At 35.4% G+C, this 19,087-nt stretch overlaps 7 protein-coding genes across 8 annotated transcripts in view; 3 read left to right on the forward strand and 4 right to left on the reverse strand.

Moving 5' to 3' along the window:
• Positions 1 to 537: 537 nt before the first annotated feature.
• On the forward strand, positions 538 to 1,955 carry LOC108853322 (putative F-box/LRR-repeat protein 19). Its single transcript, XM_018626745.2, has 2 exons — positions 538 to 1,154; positions 1,394 to 1,955. The coding sequence occupies exons 1-2, from the start codon at positions 820 to 822 to the stop codon at positions 1,893 to 1,895; spliced, it is 837 nt and encodes a 278-aa protein (XP_018482247.1). The 5' UTR covers positions 538 to 819; the 3' UTR covers positions 1,896 to 1,955.
• A 1,066-nt stretch (positions 1,956 to 3,021) lies between these two features.
• LOC108855353 (UPF0057 membrane protein At4g30660-like) lies at positions 3,022 to 3,653 on the forward strand. The gene is made up of 2 exons (XM_018629155.2): positions 3,022 to 3,295; positions 3,399 to 3,653. Exons 1-2 carry the CDS (start codon positions 3,206 to 3,208, stop codon positions 3,534 to 3,536), a joined length of 228 nt encoding a protein of 75 aa, XP_018484657.1. The 5' UTR covers positions 3,022 to 3,205; the 3' UTR covers positions 3,537 to 3,653.
• Positions 3,654 to 5,344: 1,691 nt separating this feature from the next.
• On the reverse strand, positions 5,345 to 5,973 carry LOC108855351 (uncharacterized). The gene has a single exon (XM_018629153.2). It carries the CDS (start codon positions 5,869 to 5,871, stop codon positions 5,557 to 5,559), a length of 315 nt encoding a protein of 104 aa, XP_018484655.1. The 5' UTR covers positions 5,872 to 5,973; the 3' UTR covers positions 5,345 to 5,556.
• A 4,277-nt stretch (positions 5,974 to 10,250) lies between these two features.
• Positions 10,251 to 10,987, reverse strand: LOC130510786 (eukaryotic translation initiation factor-like). Its single transcript, XM_057007435.1, has one exon. The coding sequence runs from the start codon at positions 10,875 to 10,877 to the stop codon at positions 10,368 to 10,370; it is 510 nt and encodes a 169-aa protein (XP_056863415.1). The 5' UTR covers positions 10,878 to 10,987; the 3' UTR covers positions 10,251 to 10,367.
• Positions 10,988 to 12,038: 1,051 nt separating this feature from the next.
• Positions 12,039 to 15,496, reverse strand: LOC130510638 (eukaryotic translation initiation factor-like). 2 transcript variants are annotated; one of them, XM_057007146.1, is made up of 10 exons: positions 15,393 to 15,496; positions 15,115 to 15,315; positions 14,907 to 14,966; positions 14,721 to 14,816; positions 14,497 to 14,628; positions 14,308 to 14,405; positions 14,122 to 14,209; positions 13,677 to 14,027; positions 13,338 to 13,580; positions 12,039 to 13,240 (listed from the first exon to the last, which is right to left on the reverse strand). In XM_057007146.1, exons 2-10 carry the CDS (start codon positions 15,262 to 15,264, stop codon positions 12,212 to 12,214), a joined length of 2,247 nt encoding a protein of 748 aa, XP_056863126.1. In that variant the 5' UTR covers positions 15,265 to 15,315; positions 15,393 to 15,496; the 3' UTR covers positions 12,039 to 12,211. The 2 variants fall into 2 exon arrangements, with proteins under 2 accessions (XP_056863126.1, XP_056863125.1); XM_057007145.1 differs by lacking the exon at positions 15,393 to 15,496 and having other exon boundaries at positions 15,115 to 15,386.
• Positions 15,497 to 16,284: 788 nt separating this feature from the next.
• LOC108855831 (translation initiation factor IF3-4, chloroplastic) lies at positions 16,285 to 18,017 on the forward strand. The gene is made up of 9 exons (XM_018629745.2): positions 16,285 to 16,611; positions 16,680 to 16,719; positions 16,800 to 16,859; positions 16,943 to 16,995; positions 17,077 to 17,126; positions 17,213 to 17,246; positions 17,340 to 17,412; positions 17,519 to 17,611; positions 17,703 to 18,017. Exons 1-9 carry the CDS (start codon positions 16,322 to 16,324, stop codon positions 17,862 to 17,864), a joined length of 855 nt encoding a protein of 284 aa, XP_018485247.2. The 5' UTR covers positions 16,285 to 16,321; the 3' UTR covers positions 17,865 to 18,017.
• A 200-nt stretch (positions 18,018 to 18,217) lies between these two features.
• LOC108837531 (AUGMIN subunit 8) overlaps positions 18,218 to 19,087 on the reverse strand; it is a 3,718-nt gene continuing 2,848 nt past the window's right edge. Inside the window, exons 4-6 of the mRNA XM_057007147.1 lie at positions 18,803 to 19,009; positions 18,595 to 18,702; positions 18,218 to 18,516 (exon numbers count right to left, since the gene is read on the reverse strand). Coding sequence (XP_056863127.1) covers positions 18,400 to 18,516; positions 18,595 to 18,702; positions 18,803 to 19,009 — 432 coding nt within the window. The 3' untranslated portion in view covers positions 18,218 to 18,399. The remainder of the gene's footprint in view (positions 18,517 to 18,594; positions 18,703 to 18,802; positions 19,010 to 19,087) is intronic.

Here is a 19,087-nt window from a genome sequence, read left to right on the forward strand (position 1 = left end):
TACCTCTAACATTTTTTAAATAAGCTTAGAACATAAACCTTGCAAAACCGGATCTAAAAACTTTTATTCAATGGACATTTAGCTAATTTTGACATCTTCCATTGTTTTTGACCCAATTACCTCTAACTTTTTTTAAACAAGCGTAGAACATAAAACCTTGCAAAACCGGACGTTAGATCAGCATAGTAGATGTTGATAAAAAAATTATAGTTCTAGTCATATGTTGGTTTGATATAATACTTTTGTTTGGCGAAGTAATTTACAAGTTACAACCATTTGGATGATACAGCTACTTGCTCTAAATTTAGATTAATAAATATCCGACAGCGTGCAACGGACTAATATTGTCTCTTCAATGCTGCAGAACTAATCAGTTAATGAGATTTGTTTTTAGGAACAGATGCGGAAGTACCACCAACATCTATTATATCTTATACTTTGTGTAGTTTCCAAAATGCAACTGCTTACGTGCACGTAGTTTAAACAAACTAATTTATTATTAGGATACTTGATTTAAAATTATTTGACTTTAAATATTTAATAATTTTTAGATGAATTTAAAAAAACTGTTATGATTCCTTGTTGAAATTTTCAAAATAGTACTTGGAACCACGTATTTAAAATGTTATTCGTGAATGTCAAATCAACATTCAGCTGAAAAATCCTAATATTTGACATTTCAGCTTGAGGCAAATCCAAACATTTAGACATTTCAGCTCGAGGAGAAGACTATTCAAAGGTAACTTGGGATACAAGACACTCTCAAGATTTTATTCATCTTCTTTTTCTTCTAAGGTGTTGTACGTACACAAAGTGGTTATGGGATGGGAACTTGGTCCTGACTGGACGGAGTTGACTCAAGAATGTCTTCTCGACATCTTCTCACGCCTGAGCCTAGAAGAAAGATGGAACGGACCGATGTTCGTTTGCAAGACTTGGATGAACGGGTGCCAAGACCCGTCGCTCAACTTGGTCTTCGATCTCGAAACCAAATTCCAGTCTCTCCCTGGTTCTGTTAGCTGTTGGTGGAGTCCCGAGTTCGGGGACAAAATCGATTCTGTCCTCCGGTCTGTTGTGGATTGGAGCAAAGGCGGTCTAAAGGAGGTTCGAGTCAGGCATTGTACGGATAGTTCTATCTCGTACGTCGCCGAGAGGTAGTCTCAGTTTCAGGATTCCTATTTCCAGTTGATTCTACTAATTATTTTTTCAAGCTAGACTAAAAATTCTATAAATAATACTCAGATAAATTAATAAAAATGACAAAATTAATAAAAAGTTTTGTTGTAGATTATTAATTATAGAGCTTTTACTATAGTTAGGTGTAACATTTGAATTTTCTTTGAGAATCATAATCTCTTACCAAACTGCATGTTCCATGCATTTTTATGTGTAGGTGTCCTAATCTCGAGGTACTTTCGGTTAAGTATTGCCCTAAGGTTACAGATGATTCGATGTTGAAGATAGCCTTAATGTGCCCTAAGCTCAAGGAACTTGATATTAGCTTCTCCTACAAAATATCTTGTGTGTGTGTGGATATGATTGGCAAGAGCTGCAAGAACATTCAGACTTTTAAACGGAATTTGATAGATCCAGCCAAGGTCACGAGGTCCGTGCCTAGTAACTATCTGGAGGATCCATCTATCTTCTTGATATATGGGAATATTGATGCTTATGTAATTGGGAAACACATGCATCAGCTGAAGCACCTGGAACTTCGATTCTCCACATTGTCTGATAATGGTCTTGCCCAACTTTGTGAAGGATGTTTGAATCTAGAGTATTTGGACTTGTTCGGGTGTAGTAAGTTGACTAGCGATGGTGTTACTAACAGTATCTCCAACTTAAAGCATTTGAAGGAGATCAAGAAACCAATTTTCCCAGCCTTTATTATTTGATTGAGTTTGTATAAATTGTGTTACTACTTTTCTTGTTTCTTTTTGTGATTGGTTTTTAGTGTGACAACTGTGGAAGATAAACTCAACAAAGAAAATTGTTAGGCTTTAGCTCACGTTTTGAATTCATTAGAAACAATGTGATAAATAGAATCTTTATAGCTTTCCATCCAAGCAACCGCAGCATCGTCTGATCGCTGATACGAGCCAACCCAGACTAGGGCCTGACTGGTGTAACCGCAGCGGTTACGGTTGCGGTTGCGGGAGTTTACGGGTGCGGATGGTTGCGGTTTTAAGTGTTTTCTAGAGATTTGTACGACTCGTACAGCTGTTAGAAATTGTTGCGTTTGCGGAGACTCTTATGACTGGTAAACTACCAAACACAACATCTGTTAAATAATAATTTAACAATATTTACATTTTATGTAGTTACAAAAATATTAAAAATCATAATAATATGATAAATATAAAAATTATATTTATAAAATCATATTATTCAATTTTAAAAATTTATAGAAAATATTTTAGTTTTGAATTTTTATAATATAAATTGAAATATAATATGAATACATTTTACGATTTCTATTATTTCAATTGAAAAATTTTATTGGATATTTTTAGTATTATTTTTATTTATTCTGTTTTTTTTTAAAAAAATTTATCCTCCCGCAACCGTCCGCAACCGCAAACGCTAACTGGAACCATCTTTTGATTTTAAGAGGTTCGGAGCGGTTTAAAGCGATTTGTAGCATTTTCTGTGATTGTTTCGAAACGCCAACAACCGCTATGAACCGCAAAAACTGCATTTGCGGGTAGCGGGAAAACCAGTCAGCATGTATTTAAATCAAAACAGGCCTTTCTAGGCCCACTTTGTCACACAGTCCTTTAACTTGGGGATGTCAGGAAAGGTACACGAGATGTCGGTATGTACAGGTCTGTAACCCATGACGATTAAATAAATTTGATAAATGAACGGTTCAGATCTTACATTGACTTTTTAGAAGCGTTGATTACGCTTCACTGGACCTCTGTGGGGACCACTTTTAGTTGTCTATCTCGTCCATTATTTCATTTTAAAAAAAACTTAGATAAGGATCGTGCGTGCTAAGTCGCACCATATCCTGCGTGTGTTCAATACACGTTGAGATGAAAATAAAGGAGTGGGGGTAAACGTGGAGTGTTCTCACTTTCTATTGGTTCTCTGTGCCGGCAACAACTAATCAGTGTTCTGTCTTAAAGATCTTCTTCTCCGTGAGTTTCATTATAAGAACAAAACTCATACTTCATCGTTTCTTCTACATCTTGTGAGAAAAATGCCGAGCAAGTGTGAAATCTTGTGCGAGATCTTGATCGCGATCCTTCTTCCTCCTGTGGGAGTTTGCCTCAGGCGTGGATGTTGCACTGTAAGCTCTCTTCTAACTCTCTCTCTCTCGGAATCCTCAACTCTGACTAATGAAGTGGTTGGTGGAGTTTATATAATATTCAACTCTGGTTTGTTGGTTGCAGGTGGAGTTCTTGATTTGCTTGGTCCTGACTATCTTAGGATATGTCCCTGGCATAATATACGCACTTTACGTGATTGTGTTCCAGAACAGAGATGAGTACTTCGATGAAGCCAGACGCCCTCTCTACTACTCTGCTTGATCAGATATCTGTTTGTTTCTTTGAAACTGTTAAACTCTTTGTACCTAATAAGTTTGATTTGTAATGTGTTTACTTGTGTACTGATGAGATTTGTGAAAACATTGTGTGTTTGTTTTTTTTGAACTTACCATTGTGTGTTTGTTACATTGTTTTTTTTTCCTTTTGATTTATATATGCAAGATTGAAGAAGATTACTTGTTAGCTTAACTGTATAAAGGTTACGAGCTCTGCTAAAATGTTTATGCATCAGGTTGTTTGCTAGGTTAGGTTATATTCACATAGCTAATGTTGAGTTGTTGATGCATTTGTTTTTTTTTTCCTTTTTTGAGCAAAGGGATACCTCTCGGCTTCTCTCATCTTACTTCATGTGACTTTTGTATGGATATACCAACGTATTGTAGGTTATGTTGAGAGATACATAATACATCTTCTAATCTGATTCTACTAAGATTTGACCCCAAAAAAAGACTGATTCTACTAAGAGAGCTGAACCCTTTATATCCTTATGGAACATACAAACTTTGCCATCGAGGATCTGATTGGGAAAACTCGAAAAGCCTCAGGATGATCGGATGGATTATAGTCGCCTTGGTGTGCAAGTCTTCGTCTCCAATAGTCTATGTTTGCGCTTGGTTTTCTTGATTTTCGTCTGCAATAGGTCTATCTATAACACTTGTAAATGCCGATTGTGGGTTTGTTGAATAAGGAAAAACAAATGTGGTTGACGGGATTTTACACAATAATGATCGGTTTTGAGGTTTCGGGTTATAAAGAATTTTATAAGATAATTTTAAAAAGTTTTTTTTTAAATTAAACCAACCGATTATTCTGTAGAGACTCAGATAATTCTGTTTTTAACAATTTAGAGACTCTGTAATTTATATATATTACAATTCTAAAGATCTTATGCTTTTCAATTGACTGGACCGGTAAACTAGTATCTCTACCGGTAAGGTAGAAATACTGATACTGCATGTAGTTGTGTACCAGTGATTTTGTTTTTACTAAAGCATAGGAGATGTTCCAGATATCTGTACAAGTAATATTATGCAACGCAGCAGATAGGCCTGCGCATCCGGGTCTTCGGGTCGGGTCTTGTCGGGTCCGGGTATTTCGGGTCCTCGAAATTTAGACCCATATGGGTATTTATAATTTTCGGGTTGGTTCCGGGTCGGGTCTTGTCGGATCCGGGTCGGTTCGGGTCTAGAATTTTAGTACCCGTAAAACACATATAATATTCGGGTATAGTTCGGATCCGGGTCGGTTTGGGTATATAAAACCCCAAAAAACTCGAGATATCCAAACTGGATCCAAAAAACTCGAAAAGTACCCGAAAACCATAAAAGTATCCGAATATTATCTAAAATCAGACCTGAAAAATCAAAAAATATCTGAATACCCAAATTATATTTTCTGAAAATCTAAAATTACACTCGAAATTTGAAATTATACCCGAAAATACGAACCTAAAACTTAAAAAAAGATTAGAAATACCAAAAATATACCCAATCACCCAAATATACCTATTATATAAAATAAATCTCGGGTATTTCGGGTACCCGATCGGGTCTCGGGTCGGGTCCGGGTCTTATCCAAGACCCGCGGATCCAAAATAAAAAGACACATATGAGTACTTATAATTTTTCAGGTCGATTCCGGGTCGGATATTTTCGGGTCGGTTTCGGGTCGGATCCTCGGGTCCGGGTAAAATGCCCAGGTCTAGCAGCAGATTTGGGATACATTACTCGTTGGCATGGGTTAATGGGGTTGGATCTTTCATATTCTTTTGTAGCCTCGAAGTGAGAATAGCAGCAAAAATTAGCAAGAACCACATTAATAATACAACCAGAGAAAACAACTTTCAAATTTTAGAGAGTTACAAACTCAATCTTTGTCCCCAAAAGTAAATCAAACAACCACAAATACAAAACTCAATCAAACATGTAAATTCAAACCATTTGACGAGAAAAACAAAAAATAATTTAAAACCACAAGCCGCAACATAATCTTGGTAAATAGATTAGAATGCGGCTAGCAGTAAAACAAAGGAAGTTACAACAGTAGATAGATAAGTAAGTGGGCTAGAGAGAATATTTCTAGTAGCCGACGACTTCTTCTTCTTCTTGGACTTCTTGGATTTCTTCACGAAAGCTCGAAGATGGTCATGATGGTGATGACCGTGAGACGAACCTTCCGGGTACTCTTCATTTTCAACTAGTTCCCGGCCCAAAGGAATGATCTTGGATCCGTGAGGTTTGCTTGAGATTATGTGGGATTGAGAAAGTAGCAAGATGAAGACGATCAAGAACAAAGAAAGAAGAGAAGATGTTTTCATCTTTTTGTGTTTTCTTTGATTAAATTTAGACAGAGGAAATATATATGTTGTTTTTGAATTTATGAGTGTGTGTGGTGTGTGTGTGTATTTATAGATTGGTTAGAAAGTAGCAGGGTCTCACTTCTATTTCGTGCACACAACCAAAACTCTTAGAGATCTCATCACAACAAGGCATTGATGAGGTCAAGACAATTCATGTGGGTTTTGTTTTTGCTGTTGAAAAGTTCTCTTACAGTCCAAAAGACGTTTTGTCACGTTCCATATCTTATTGGTTATATAAATTTTGTCAATGAATCACAAACTAACATATTCAATTGTTTTACATCGTGTATATATATATATATATATATATATATATATATTATATAAATACTCTCTCTGTTTTTAAGTATTTGATGTTTTGGATGATGATACAAAAATTAAAAAAATACATTTTTTCTTAAAATAATAATAATAAGAATTGAGAATAGTTCAACCTTCAAAAGTATTATAAAACATCATTGATCACAATTTTCAATAGAATTAAAACTAATATAAAAATATCATCTATTTTGAAAAATCTAAAATTCTTCAAAATATTATTTATTTTGGAACAGAGGGAATATCATAAAATGTTTAAGAAACAAAATATTTAGAAATAGTGTGTATCTCAGCCTAATTGTTTAGGAGCCTATCATTTGGCGTCATTTATTTCGATTAGATAAGGTGAATTTTCTCTAGATTCGATGATCCTATTTTTTTTAATACTCGATAATTATGCTATTATAACCATGAAAAATATTACAGATGATTCTACAGCCGATAATTCTATCTACCGTATGAAGATTTACTTCTGACTACATCACCAGCTGTTCTATGAAATCCACGTTTGACGGTATTCTTTACACCATGCTGCTGATTTTTTGTAATTTTTTCTCTTTTAATTCACATAATTCCGTTTTTTTTTTGGAAATTGAAATCTAGATTTTTTAGTGTAAAAATATTAATGAATACTTAATTAAATCACTGGACCGAGAAGACTTCTAAATTAATACATCTGATTTTAAGTTTTAAAATATAAATTATGCCAACCGAAGTGGGAGGAAAAGAACAATTCTCTTTGGTTCTCATTAATATACAACATACTTTATATAATAACAAAAACAAAACTATATATTTTTCATGCTTGAACAGAACAATTCTCTTTTCATGCTTGAACAGAACAATTCTCTTTGGTTCTCATTAATATACAACATACTTTTCATAATAACAAAAACAAAAAAAAAGATTGTTTCATGCTTGCTTACTAATTATTATCTTTTCATTCCGAAATAGTCAACATTACTATTCATCATATCTTGATCATGTGCATCTTGAATTAGTTTATTGTTTATTACAACATGCTTCTTATTAATTAAAATATCATTTCAAAAATTGTTAAGGTCACCATGAAATAATATTTTTCTTGTGCATCAAAGTAATCAAGGCCAAGATGTCCGTACCAAAATAATACACACACAGATCAAGAAAAACTAAACCAAATCACAAGAATGAAACTAAAATGTATTACAAGTATGGTATTAACTCAAAATTAGAAAAAATGAATCAAAGGGCCGCTCATCAATTTTCAAAAGATGAGTTTTAAACTTATCAAAACCGTGTATTAACGTTGAAACATGATAAAGTGAAATACTAGAAAGCTCCCGATGAGGTTCAAAGTAATTTACACAAACTATTTTTGATTGCTCATTTAATAAAAAAAATTAATATTTGTTATATGTTTAATACATTTTTTGAAAAAATTGAAGGTTTTAAATCGATTTTGATAACGTGAACAATGTTTAACGGAGAATGGAGATGACGTAATTGTTTAACCTTGTGAAAAGCACAAAATAATTTTTTTTTTGTTACGTAATTGTTTAACCTTGTGAAAGCAAAAAATAATTTATATCTGAAAAAAGTACAAAAAAAAATATTTGATTGTCTATTTAAATTGCTGACTAATTTGTTATCTATTTAAAATCTAAACTTTTGAAAACCGAAAGTTTTGTATCAATTTTGACGACATGAACAATGTTAAACATAAAAGTTGTTCAAAAAAAAAGAACAATGTTAAACATATAGTTAAAATGATGTTAGTATCCAATTAAACATCTATATGCTATCTACTCCGCAACAATTAAATATATATCATTCTTTAAAGATTTTTTCGTAACTTAAATTGTCATCTTTACCTTCCATTATGTCTCTATAGTGCAAATTAACAATTGATAGACTTTTAACTGTAATATTAGCCAAAACTAAATACTTCATTTTAGAAATTTGATTGAGATTTCTCGTCACATTACGTCATCTTCTCATTTTCTTTGGCTCCCTCACAATAATGAAATCGAACCAATTTGAAAGGAAAATAAAAGCGAAGTAAACATAGAAAAGGAGAATTTGAAAAATGATTAGGGTTCTTAAATCGAATTAGACATGTCTAAAATAGAAAGAAATAGGATATACTGCTAAGTCGAGTAGGGAATTTTCAAAGGAATTTTTATAAAAATACCTAAAGTAATTTCCATTTGTTACAGAAATACATGAATTACTTTGATTACCAACTTAGAGCATCTCCAAAGACACTCTCTATTACGAAATTTCCAAAATTCTATATTAAAGTTTAAAAGTGTTTTTCTCCAAAGACAAAATTTCAAATTTAACTTTAAAACTATTTGTATTTTATATACTCTAATCCTTAAATTCGTCATAATTAATTTAAATTCATAAAAAATTATAAATAATTAGCACATATATAAAAATATACAACAATATTAATTACTAAAATGTTATATTAAAAAATAATTTTTAAATAGAAATAACATAATTAATGTTCAACTCAAAAAACTATCATATTATTTCATAAATTATTTCCATAATGCATATATGATTAACTAGTGCATTTTGAAGTAAACATGAATTTCTTTATTTTTAATTTGTAGATTACAAACTGAAATTTGTTGAAATCTTTAAAACTTTTGAAATGTTTTTTAAAAGTTTTATTTATTTTATGTGTAAAATTAAATTTAAAAATAGAAATTTTTATGAGATATATAATTTTTAAAGAATAATTTGATAAACGAGAAAAATATTTTAGAATTATAAATGCGATGTATAATTATAGGGACCAAAATGCAAACAAAAATATAAAACTTCAAATTTGAAAATTTTGAATAGTAAAACTTCAAATATAGAGTTTCACTCTGAAAAACTTCAATTTAAAGGTTTACAGTTCATTTTTGGAGAACAAAAAATTTCATATTTAAAATTATAAAATGTATTTTGGAGATTCTCTTGATAGATGAACTAATTTTTGTTTAGTATTAAACAGATAACAAAACCTAATCTGTGTATTAAATGGGATAAGACTTAGGTTCACTCCCTATGGTGAATTTTTAAATTCACCACACCATTTATGACCAATGAAAATGACATGTAGATAATTAAATAAAACACATTAAATTTATTTTAAAATAATTAAAAAAGAATAATGCCAATTCTAAACCACAAATCTTAATTTTTAAACTCTAAACATTAATTTCTAAATCCAAACCATATATCCTAAATCAAAATTCTATACCCTAAACCCAAATCATAGACCCTGACCCCAAACCCAAATTCTATACCCTAAACCCAAACCCAAATTCTAAACCCTAAACCCAAACCATAAATCTTAAATCTAAACCAAGTACCCTAAACCCAAATCGTAGACCCTAAACCCAAACCTTATACCCTAAACCCAAATTCTATACCCTAAACCCAAATCGTAAACCCTAAACCCAAACTGTATATCCTAAACCCAAATCCTAAACTTTAAATCCAAACCGTAAATCCTAAAATTTAAATTTAAATTTAGAGTTTATGGTTTGGGTTTAAGATCTAAAATTTGGGTTTAGGGTATACGGTTTGGATTTAGGATCTATAAATTGGGTTTAGGGTCTAGGATTTGAATTTAGGATATTAGATTTAGATTTAAGGTTTATGGTTTGGGTTTAGGATCTAAGATTTGAGTTTATGGTTTGGGTTTTAGGGTCTAAGATTTGGGTTTAGGGTATAGGATTTTGGTTTAGGGTATAGAATTTGGATTTAGAAATTATTACTTAGGGTTTAAAAATTAAGATTTGTGGTTTAGAATTAACATTATTCTTTTTAACTATTTTAAAATAAATTTATAATGTTTTATTTAATTATCTACATGTCATTTTCATTGGTCATAAATAGTGTGGTGAATTTAAAGGTTCACCATAGGGGGTGAACCTAAGTCTTGTACGTACTAAATGGGCATGTATTTTTGGCAAATGTAAATTTGTTCATGTATTTTTAGGGAATTTTCCCTATAATTGAAAGATACATAACCAGATTTATTCAAACAGAGATATAAAGCTTTGAAGGTTGAACTAGAAATGGAAATCAAAACAGAGGAAATGGAGGATGTAATGAAGTATCCTGTAACAGAGATGAGACCAAACAAAAGCTTACACCAAACTACGGCAAGCCTCGACTTTAGCAGCTTGCGCGACCAACAGAGATTCGCTAACACTCTTCATCACAGCATCCAAGACTGCTTTCTTGAACCGACCATCCTCCATTTTCATTAGAATCTCTTCCACCGTCCCAAAATCCGATGCATTGGCCATAACCAAACTCCCAAGGATCTCCCCAAAGTTGTTTGGTGCCTTTGGCAGATCGATTCCAATGTCATCGAGGATAGACCCGTAAAGCAGACAACCACTCTCTATGTCTTTAGGAGTTAGAACCTTCTTAGAGACCAAATATTCCAAGAGTCTCACCACTGGTTCAACGAACGGTGGATTTTTCTCCAAGCCGAGGGAGATAGCTTCCTTGACGAGCTCCGGATGGTGAGATGGGGATTTAAGTTCCTCTACGCATTGCATTGCCTCATCCATTAGACGTACATTGAAATATTCCTCCAAAAGCGACTTGGTTTGTCTGCTGAGCATTTCTGAGTAAAATGAAGTGGCCATAGAAGAAGCTGCCTCTTGTTGCTGTGGTTGTGACTGGGGCTTCTCCACAGCTGGTTTGCTTGGGGAAGGAAATTCGGATTAAGAAAATGCAAATCTTATTTTTGAGGTTATGAGTGTATGTATGTATATTTATAGATTTGTGAGAAAAGTAGTAGGGTCTGACTTCTATTTCGTGCACACAACCAAAACTTTTAGAGATGTCATCACAACAAGGAATTGATAAGGTCAAGACAGCTCATGTGTGTGTTTGTTTTGTTGTTGAAAAAGATCTCTTACAGCCCAACATTTTGTCACGTTCCATTTCTTATTGGTCAATGAATCACAAACTCACATTTTCTATTGTTTAAGAAACAAAGTATTTAGAAATTATGTGTATCTCAAATCAATTGGCAAGTGTTTAGGGGCATATCTTTCGGCGACAATTGCGTCTTGTTTAATCATAAATATTTTCTAAATTAATACATTTGGTTTTCAATTTTAAAATAACTTCAAGCCAGTTGACCAAAAAAAAAAAAACTTCAAGCCAACCGAAGTGGGAGGAGGAGAACAATTCTCTTTGATTTTGCTAGAGTACGGTACCAAGAAATTAAACAAACATTACCATTCAGAAATTAAACAAACATTACGTCATGCATGCCTATTAATTATTATTGTTTTCATTCAGAAATTGTCAAAGATTACCATTCATCATACCTTTGATCTTGCGCATCTTGAACTAGTTTTATTGTTTATTATAGCATGCTTGCTTATTAATTAAATATTTCTTCAAAGATTGTTAGTTAAGACTACCATCCAACAATCTTCGTCGTCTGAAGTAATCAAGACCAAGATGTAGGCAACAAGCAAGTACATAGACAAATCAAGAAAAAACGAAACCAAGTCACAAGATTGAAACTAGTCTGCATTACAAATATGGTATTAACTCAACATTTTAAAAGAATGAATCCAAGGGCTCAACCTGTTTCCCAGCTAGCTTTGGGACATGATAGTGAATTACCGTATAACCCGAACTAGAAAGCTCTCTGGTGAATTAAGGAAGTGTGAAGGGCAACAAGATGAACTAGAGAAAGAATCACCACACTTCTTCCCTAATCACTGAACGTTACCGATGGCGTCAGAAAGTATAAAAAATGCTATTTGGACTGTTCGTTGGGGTAATAATTCTCAAAATGTGAATTCATTCACTAACAAATGGTCCATATAACGAAGGATACATAACCAAATTTATTCAAACATATTCAGGTTGAACCAGAAACGAAAAATGCTTATCAAAACAGAGGAAATAGAGGATGTATTTGAAGTATCCTGTAACAGAGATGAAACCACACAAAAGCTTACACCAAACTACGGCAAGCCTCGACTTTAGCTGCTTGCGCGGCCAACAGAGATTCGCTAACACTCTTTATCACAGCATCCAAGACTGCTTTCTTGAACCGATCATCTTCCATTTTCATTAGAATATCTTCCACCGTCCCAAAATCCGATGCATTGGCCATAACCAAACTCCCAAGGATCTCCCCAAAGTTGTTTGGTGCCTTTGGCAGATCGATCCCAATGTCATCGAGCATAGACCCGTAAAGCAGACAACCACTCCCGATGTCTTTAGGAGCTAGGACGTTCTTGGAGACCAAATATTCCAAGAGTTTCGCCACTGGTTCAACGCACGGTGGATTTTTCTCCAAGCCGAGGGAGATAGCTTCCTTGACAAGCTTCGGATGGTAAGCTGGGGCTTTCAGTTCCTCGACGCATTGCAATGCCTCGTCCATTAGACGTACATTGAAATATTCTTCCAAAAGCGACTTGGTTTTTCTGCTGAGCACTTCTGAGTAAAATGAAGTAGCCGTAGGAGAAGCGGTCTCTTGTGGCTGTGGTTGCGACTGGGGCTTCTCCACAGCTGGTTTGCTTGGGGAAGGAAGGGGTTTCGGCTGTTCGGCACCAGTACCTTGTAAAAGGGCACTTGGTCTTCCAGCCAAGAGACCTCCACTACCCTGAGGTAGGAGCCTTGAATTAACGGACGGTGACTTGTTGATAGCGGGAGACTGAACGCGCCCTGCAGGCTGCTGATTCTGCCTATTCCCTCTGGGCATGGAGCGGGACCGTGCCATCTCCCAGCCGTCATCATCTGTTACAGGCATACCTGGCATCTGCCTAGCACCTGGCATTCCCGGCATCTTCCTAGCCCCTGGCATTCCAGGCATCATTCCTCCAGTACCAGAACGTCCATAAAAGTTTCCAGAGCCATCTGCACCAGCATCTGCACCACCACGGTTGTTATTATTTCTCATATTTGCCATTGCACCTGGGCGCAACCCTAGATTCCTCTCTGCTTCGGAATGAATCTCAGTAATTTTCTTGGCTTTCATCTGCCATTTTCAACAAGAAAAAATGAAAACATAAGCACTGATAAGAAAACTCCGCAAGTAACTACAGTTAAGAACGGGGTAGAGTATAGATTCTCACCTCTTCCCGCCGTGGTACCCAATTGTTAGCTCGCAGATCAATAACATTACGGACCATAAATTTCAGGCGTGGCGCAAGCATCGGGTGCTTTGCAAGTTCCTTCATACGCTGGAAGTATGTGTCGTTTATACCTCGTGACCTTTGGCTCTCCTCGAGCTGTTTTCCAATAGTGATGAAAAACTGACAGAGAGCCTCTACATCTTCCTCTGCTGGGCAAGCTTTACTGTCACTTCCTAAAAGCTCCTGTGACCAGACACAAAGTTACCATGAGCTTTACAGAAAAAATATTACATACGATAAACTTCAAATGGTGCAAAACCAGAGCGTGAGTTAACATACTCCGACGATGTGATGGACTATCTTCTCGGGCACCATCTTCTGCTTCAGAAGTTCACCAATTAAACGGATATTTCCCAATGTTCGAAGCTTCAACATCCTTTCCTTGTCCCTCCGATCCATTTCTTGCTCTGGATCAGTCATCCGTTTGATTTCTTCCTTCAATTTGTCGGCTCCCTCAAATTGTTCTTGGCAGTTATTCAAAAGCAATCTTTTGAATGTTATTTCTTTTCCACCAGCTTCCTCCGATGGAAACGAAGGCAGCTTTCCATTGATATCAAAACACAAAAGAGCATACATCTGACAAAACGTGGGCTCTAGTACAGCCTTCTCAAAAATCAGCTCTATCACTCCCTGAAATGAGAAAAAAAAGAAGAGATAAATCATGCCATGCAGAGAGAACTACCAAATAAATAAAAGCCAAAAGCACACGGAATTAGGAAGATACCTTTAGGATATCTGCAGAAGTGATCCCAGAGTCGATTAACTGACCTTTAAGGAGATCATACTTCTCAGGAGTCATCTTGTTCAGAATACTGCAAGAGAGCCATAATTATACGATTCAATCAACTACATAAAAAAGCAAATAATCCAAAAAAAAACACATTATAGTCAAGGAAGAAGACAATAATACCCTTTCACGGTCTTGAGGACCTGGTCCTTTTCCGAAAGAGTTCCTCTTTTAGCTGACCACGGAACCTCTGCTTTCACCAGAACAGGAGGAGGACCAGACTGTTTCAGCAAAGGTATCTTGTTAATAACAAGCAATAACCACCCAAAAGCAAACTAAGATATTGTCAGAACAGGAGTAGTCAACACTAACCACAGCACGGGAATCTCTAGGTTCACGTTGGTCTTCCCTTGACCTTTCTTTAGTCGGGGAAGGAGCTGGTGCACGAGTATGCCAGTCACGGTTATCAGTCTCCGCGAAACGATTCTGAACCCCACCTGCAGGCTGAAAAAGACCAAAAAGGAAAAATAAAATTAACATAAAATTAAAAGAATCTCACTTACCTAAAGCCACAAGAAGAAAAAAAAAACACTCACCTTGCTTTCTGAACGGCCCCAGCTCTGCTCTTCACCGAAAAGATCAGACGAAATCTCCCGACTGAGCTTCAAAATTTCCTCAGAGACTTGGATCGCCTGCAACACAACAAAACATTGTGAATTAACTCAACTTCAAGCGTGGCCTATACATCAAGAACAATTCATCTTCAGGTAACTAATAATAACCTCTTTAAGCTGAAGCAGCTGTTCTCTGGTGAAACGCAGAGTCTCATGACCCTCTCCTCTCTAACAAAACACACACAAAAAAATTCCACTTTAGGTTTCGGATTCAATAAAGCATGAATGAGAGCTCAAAATCAATAATCCATAATTCAATTTCAAAATCCAGATTTAACGAATCCCAATGAGAAATCGAATGTAATATTATATATACCCTAACGGGAAAAGAAGGAGCGTCGCCGCCGCCATTGGTGAAATCAGAAGAGGAGGAGGAGGAGGTAGGACGATGCGCGAAGAGTCTGCTTCCTCCACGACCACCACCTCCAGGCCTCAAGCTCAACACGGGGCGGTCACCTTGCTCCATCGCTTTTTTAGATCTATCGCAGGTAGATGAAAGAAGGTTGTAACTGAGAGTCTGCAGAACAAGACGAGCGAAATTAGGGTTTCTGATCAATACTAGGTGGTGAATTGATCGAAGAGGGAAAGCTTTACCGGAGAGAAAAAAATAATAAAAGAGGAAGCGGCGCAGAAAGCTTTGAGAGCTGTTTTAATATCTGTGCCCACAAAAACGTTTTAGGGTTTGGGTTGGGCCTCAAGCTAACCATCTGATTTATATTTATACCAACAGTTTAGACTCGAGATTATATTTAACTAACAAAATTAAATAATTAAATTATACTATTTATAAAAAATGTAAATATATAAAATTATTATTAATCAGAAAATCTAATGTAACATTAGATAGTATTTAAAACAATCAATTTAGAAAAAAAAATACGCATTATAAACCTATATTATTAGCAGAAAATATATATCAGATCCAGATCTAGAATCTTCATGCTTTTTAGTTTTTATTAACAAAAATGTATTGGATTAAGAAAATTTATCAATTTATAATAATTTATTATATAACTAATGATTTATAATAACGATAACAAAATTCATATATAAGTATTTATTAGTTAAAATAATGGTCTAAATCAGATTCTTATACTAATAAAATTGATGTTATAGAATTTTAGAAAAGTAATTTGAGTTAGAAAAAAAAATGATTAATCATGTTCTCGTAATTATCTAGAGGAAAGAGTTTAACAGGGAGTTTGTAAACGAAACTACTAAAACGGTAATTTAAGAAAAAAAATAGAAGTTACAAATTTTATTTAATTCCTTGCTGACATTTATTTCATAGATTTTTAATTGGAAACGTTATTACCGGAGTTATGAAGTTAATCATGTTCACAGACAAGAAATCTCATTAATTATGACACTTGGACACTCTTCACTAATTGTTTTTTTTTAATACAAAAAAAATGAAAGATACGTGTTGTTATCTGGATAAGATATGTTTTAAAAAAAAATATATATTTCCTATTTTTCTAGTTTCAACGATTCGTAGAGAGTGGCTGTGCTTCTAAAGCGCCATGACTGGGAGGATCACCAGCACCATCTCGTTCAACGCCATCGTCGCCGGAACCACCAAAACGGTGTCGCATCACCCATTTTCTGTTAAGTCTAACCTCTTCGGTTTTCGACTCTATCTGCCTGAACTATCATCAGTTATCACTCTCTCCCCTTACCATCCCCGTTTCCCCGCCGCCATCACCTGCCGTTACGGTGGCGGTGGCGGAGGAGGCTCTCGATTCCCAGGAGATAGGCGTGGTAGGCAAAAAGAATCCGAGGATGACGATGCGCTTGATATCTCTGCTATCAGGTAATGATGGATACTTGGGATTTGAGTGAATGTCTCTAGGCTGAAGCTGTGTGTTGACTTTGATGTAGGTCAGCTACTGTCAGGCTCATTGATGGGCAACAGAACATGGTAAATGGAAGTGCTTTGTTTTTTACTTTTAATTTCCAGCAAAACAGAACACACATAAGAGTTTCTTTGTTGTTCTGTAGATTGGTATAGTTTCCAAGGAGGAAGCTGTTCGAAGAGCTGAAGAAGCTGAGCTTGATCTGGTATATGTGTTTCTTTGCAACTTCAACGATTGTTATAGATACGTTATCTTGAAAAGCATTGTCCTTTGTGATGTTGTTTTCAGGTGATTCTTTCGCCGGATGCAGATCCTCCGGTTGTCAGAATGATGGATTACAGGTGACATAACTAAAAGCTTGGCTGCTTATATTATACGAATTGTGTGATAATGATTATTTTCCTTTTGTTTTATTGTCTCAGTAAATATAGATACGAACAGCAAAAGCGAAAAAAGGAACAGCAGAAGAAAAGTATTTGATCATTCTTCTCTGCTTAAGTCACATTCTGTGGTATCATATTTGTAATGTATTGTAACTGAAGCTTGTTCTTGTGTCAGCAACTCGAATGGACTTGAAGGAGCTTAAGATGGGGTAAAACTGGCCTTCTCACTCTCTCTTTTGTCTGTTCCCTTGAAGTGGCTAGTTTAGAACTCAAAAGGTTTCTTCTTTTTGTTTCCCTCATAGTTATAACATTGACCAGCACGACTATTCTGTACGCATGAGAGCAGCCCGAAAGTTTTTGCAAGATGGTGACAAGGTTGTTCCCATTTACTTTTTTTTTGTTAGTTCTAGAACGTATATGGGCCAATCATATATCCATTCTGATCATATCTTGCGGATGTGTGACTCGGCAATACACTCAGGTTAAAGTGATTGTGAACATGAAAGGCAGGGAAAACGAGTTCAGAAATATTGCTATTGAGCTCCTCAGACGTTTTCAGACTGAAATAGGAGAGGTATGTACCAGCTCCTTGGTGTTTTTAATACAAGTTCAGTATTGAACTGGCATGTGCATTATTCCTTAGTGAAACTTGTCAACATGTGCAGCTTGCGACTGAGGAAAGTAAAAACTTCCGGGACAGAAACTTGTTTATCGTCTTGGTGCCAAACAAGGAAGTTGTTCGGAAAGCACAAGAACCATCCACCCCTAAAAAGAAGAAAAAGCCAGCTGATGATGAAGTTTCAGCTGCAGGTATAGCTGCAACTTAAAAATATATGAATATATGATGCACAATTGCTAAAGGTATAAAGTCACAGAGAGTTTGATAAATGTCTTTGTATAGTTTCCCTTTCTACTATGCTTCTTGCATTCCCATCTATCTGTAACCATAGACAAGTATTTGAATGAAGAATTTTCGTATATACCATAAGTTTTCAGCTTTTAAGCTTAGCCGTATAGATTGTAACAAAGAAATCAATACTTCAAGAATTATCAGTTGTGATGTAATGTTACATAAATTTATAGGTTTGTTGGTTTCAAGACAGTGCAAGTACTTTGTAACAAAATAAATTAATACTAATAAAATTGACTCTACCTACTAAAACACCTAAGAAAACCCACATCAGAGCTGTGTTCCTATGGGAACAAATAAATTGCTTTTTCCTTTTGCTGTATTCCTATGCTAATGTTACATAACAAAAAAGAAAGTAAATAAAAATACTTCTAAGAGAAATGTGGGTGTATCAAAGAGCAATTTACAGATCAGTCATCAGTGGTAAGCGTGTGGAACCGTAAGTGTGTTAATTATGGCCACGGAAGCTTGCTTAATGGCAACAATGAAGAAGTCTCCTCCTCTGTATTTTCTTCTTCTCCTTCCCTCTTAGTTTGTATCAGATGAGTCCTCAAGCTACACTCTTTTATCTGTTACATGCCACCAAAACTCGGTTACCATTCATTTTACACGGAGCTTAAATTACTGGACTAGATTGTTGTTGTTACCTGCATGATCGCAGTTGAGGCCAAAAGATCTTCGCATTTCCCTTGCATAGAACTCTCTTTTGTAACTACAACAGCCAGTTCTGACACCATTTTATTCATCTCCTCCACCTGCAAACACAATCACAAGGAACAGTGGACGCATATGCTTGAGAGATGTCTGAGAGGGCTACATTTGAAAAAAAAAAAATTCACTAAATAGGTCTCTCACCTTTGAGAGTAAAGACCAAATGGACGATCCCATAGCCTGCATTACATCGAGAGCCGAGGACATAGCTGTTTTCAAAGATCCAACATCCGCCTTTGTACCTCCAGACACTGGAAGGCGGAGAGTATTAGCTTCTAAATCTGCTATGGCCCCAACTAAAGAACTAACATGGTCTCTTTCGAGTGCGGCCCATTCTTCAAGATTCACCATCTGTGCACATGTTTATGCATCAGCATGGGAATGAAAAGTAAGTATACAACAGAGAGAGAGAGAGAGAGAGAGAGAGAG

The sequence above is a fragment of the Raphanus sativus genome, chromosome 4 (assembly GCF_000801105.2).
Source record: "Raphanus sativus cultivar WK10039 chromosome 4, ASM80110v3, whole genome shotgun sequence".
Lineage (NCBI taxonomy): Eukaryota > Viridiplantae > Streptophyta > Magnoliopsida > Brassicales > Brassicaceae > Raphanus > Raphanus sativus.

Coding starts and splice junctions, on each gene's coding strand:
- LOC108853322 (XM_018626745.2), top strand. CDS start 820: ATGGGATGGGAACTTGGTCCTGACTGGACGGAGTTGACTCAAGAATGT. Junction 1,155..1,393: donor ATCTCGTACGTCGCCGAGAG/GTAGTCTCAGTT, acceptor TTTTATGTGTAG/GTGTCCTAATCTCGAGGTAC.
- LOC108855353 (XM_018629155.2), top strand. CDS start 3,206: ATGCCGAGCAAGTGTGAAATCTTGTGCGAGATCTTGATCGCGATCCTT. Junction 3,296..3,398: donor TCAGGCGTGGATGTTGCACT/GTAAGCTCTCTT, acceptor TGTTGGTTGCAG/GTGGAGTTCTTGATTTGCTT.
- LOC108855351 (XM_018629153.2), bottom strand. CDS start 5,871: ATGAAAACATCTTCTCTTCTTTCTTTGTTCTTGATCGTCTTCATCTTG.
- LOC130510786 (XM_057007435.1), bottom strand. CDS start 10,877: ATGGCCACTTCATTTTACTCAGAAATGCTCAGCAGACAAACCAAGTCG.
- LOC130510638 (XM_057007146.1), bottom strand. CDS start 15,264: ATGGAGCAAGGTGACCGCCCCGTGTTGAGCTTGAGGCCTGGAGGTGGT. Junction 14,210..14,307: donor GTCCTCAAGACCGTGAAAGG/GTATTATTGTCT, acceptor GCTCTCTTGCAG/TATTCTGAACAAGATGACTC. Junction 14,028..14,121: donor CTTCTGCAGATATCCTAAAG/GTATCTTCCTAA, acceptor TTCTCATTTCAG/GGAGTGATAGAGCTGATTTT.
- LOC108855831 (XM_018629745.2), top strand. CDS start 16,322: ATGACTGGGAGGATCACCAGCACCATCTCGTTCAACGCCATCGTCGCC. Junction 17,127..17,212: donor AAAGGAACAGCAGAAGAAAA/GTATTTGATCAT, acceptor TTCTTGTGTCAG/CAACTCGAATGGACTTGAAG. Junction 17,612..17,702: donor TTCAGACTGAAATAGGAGAG/GTATGTACCAGC, acceptor CAACATGTGCAG/CTTGCGACTGAGGAAAGTAA.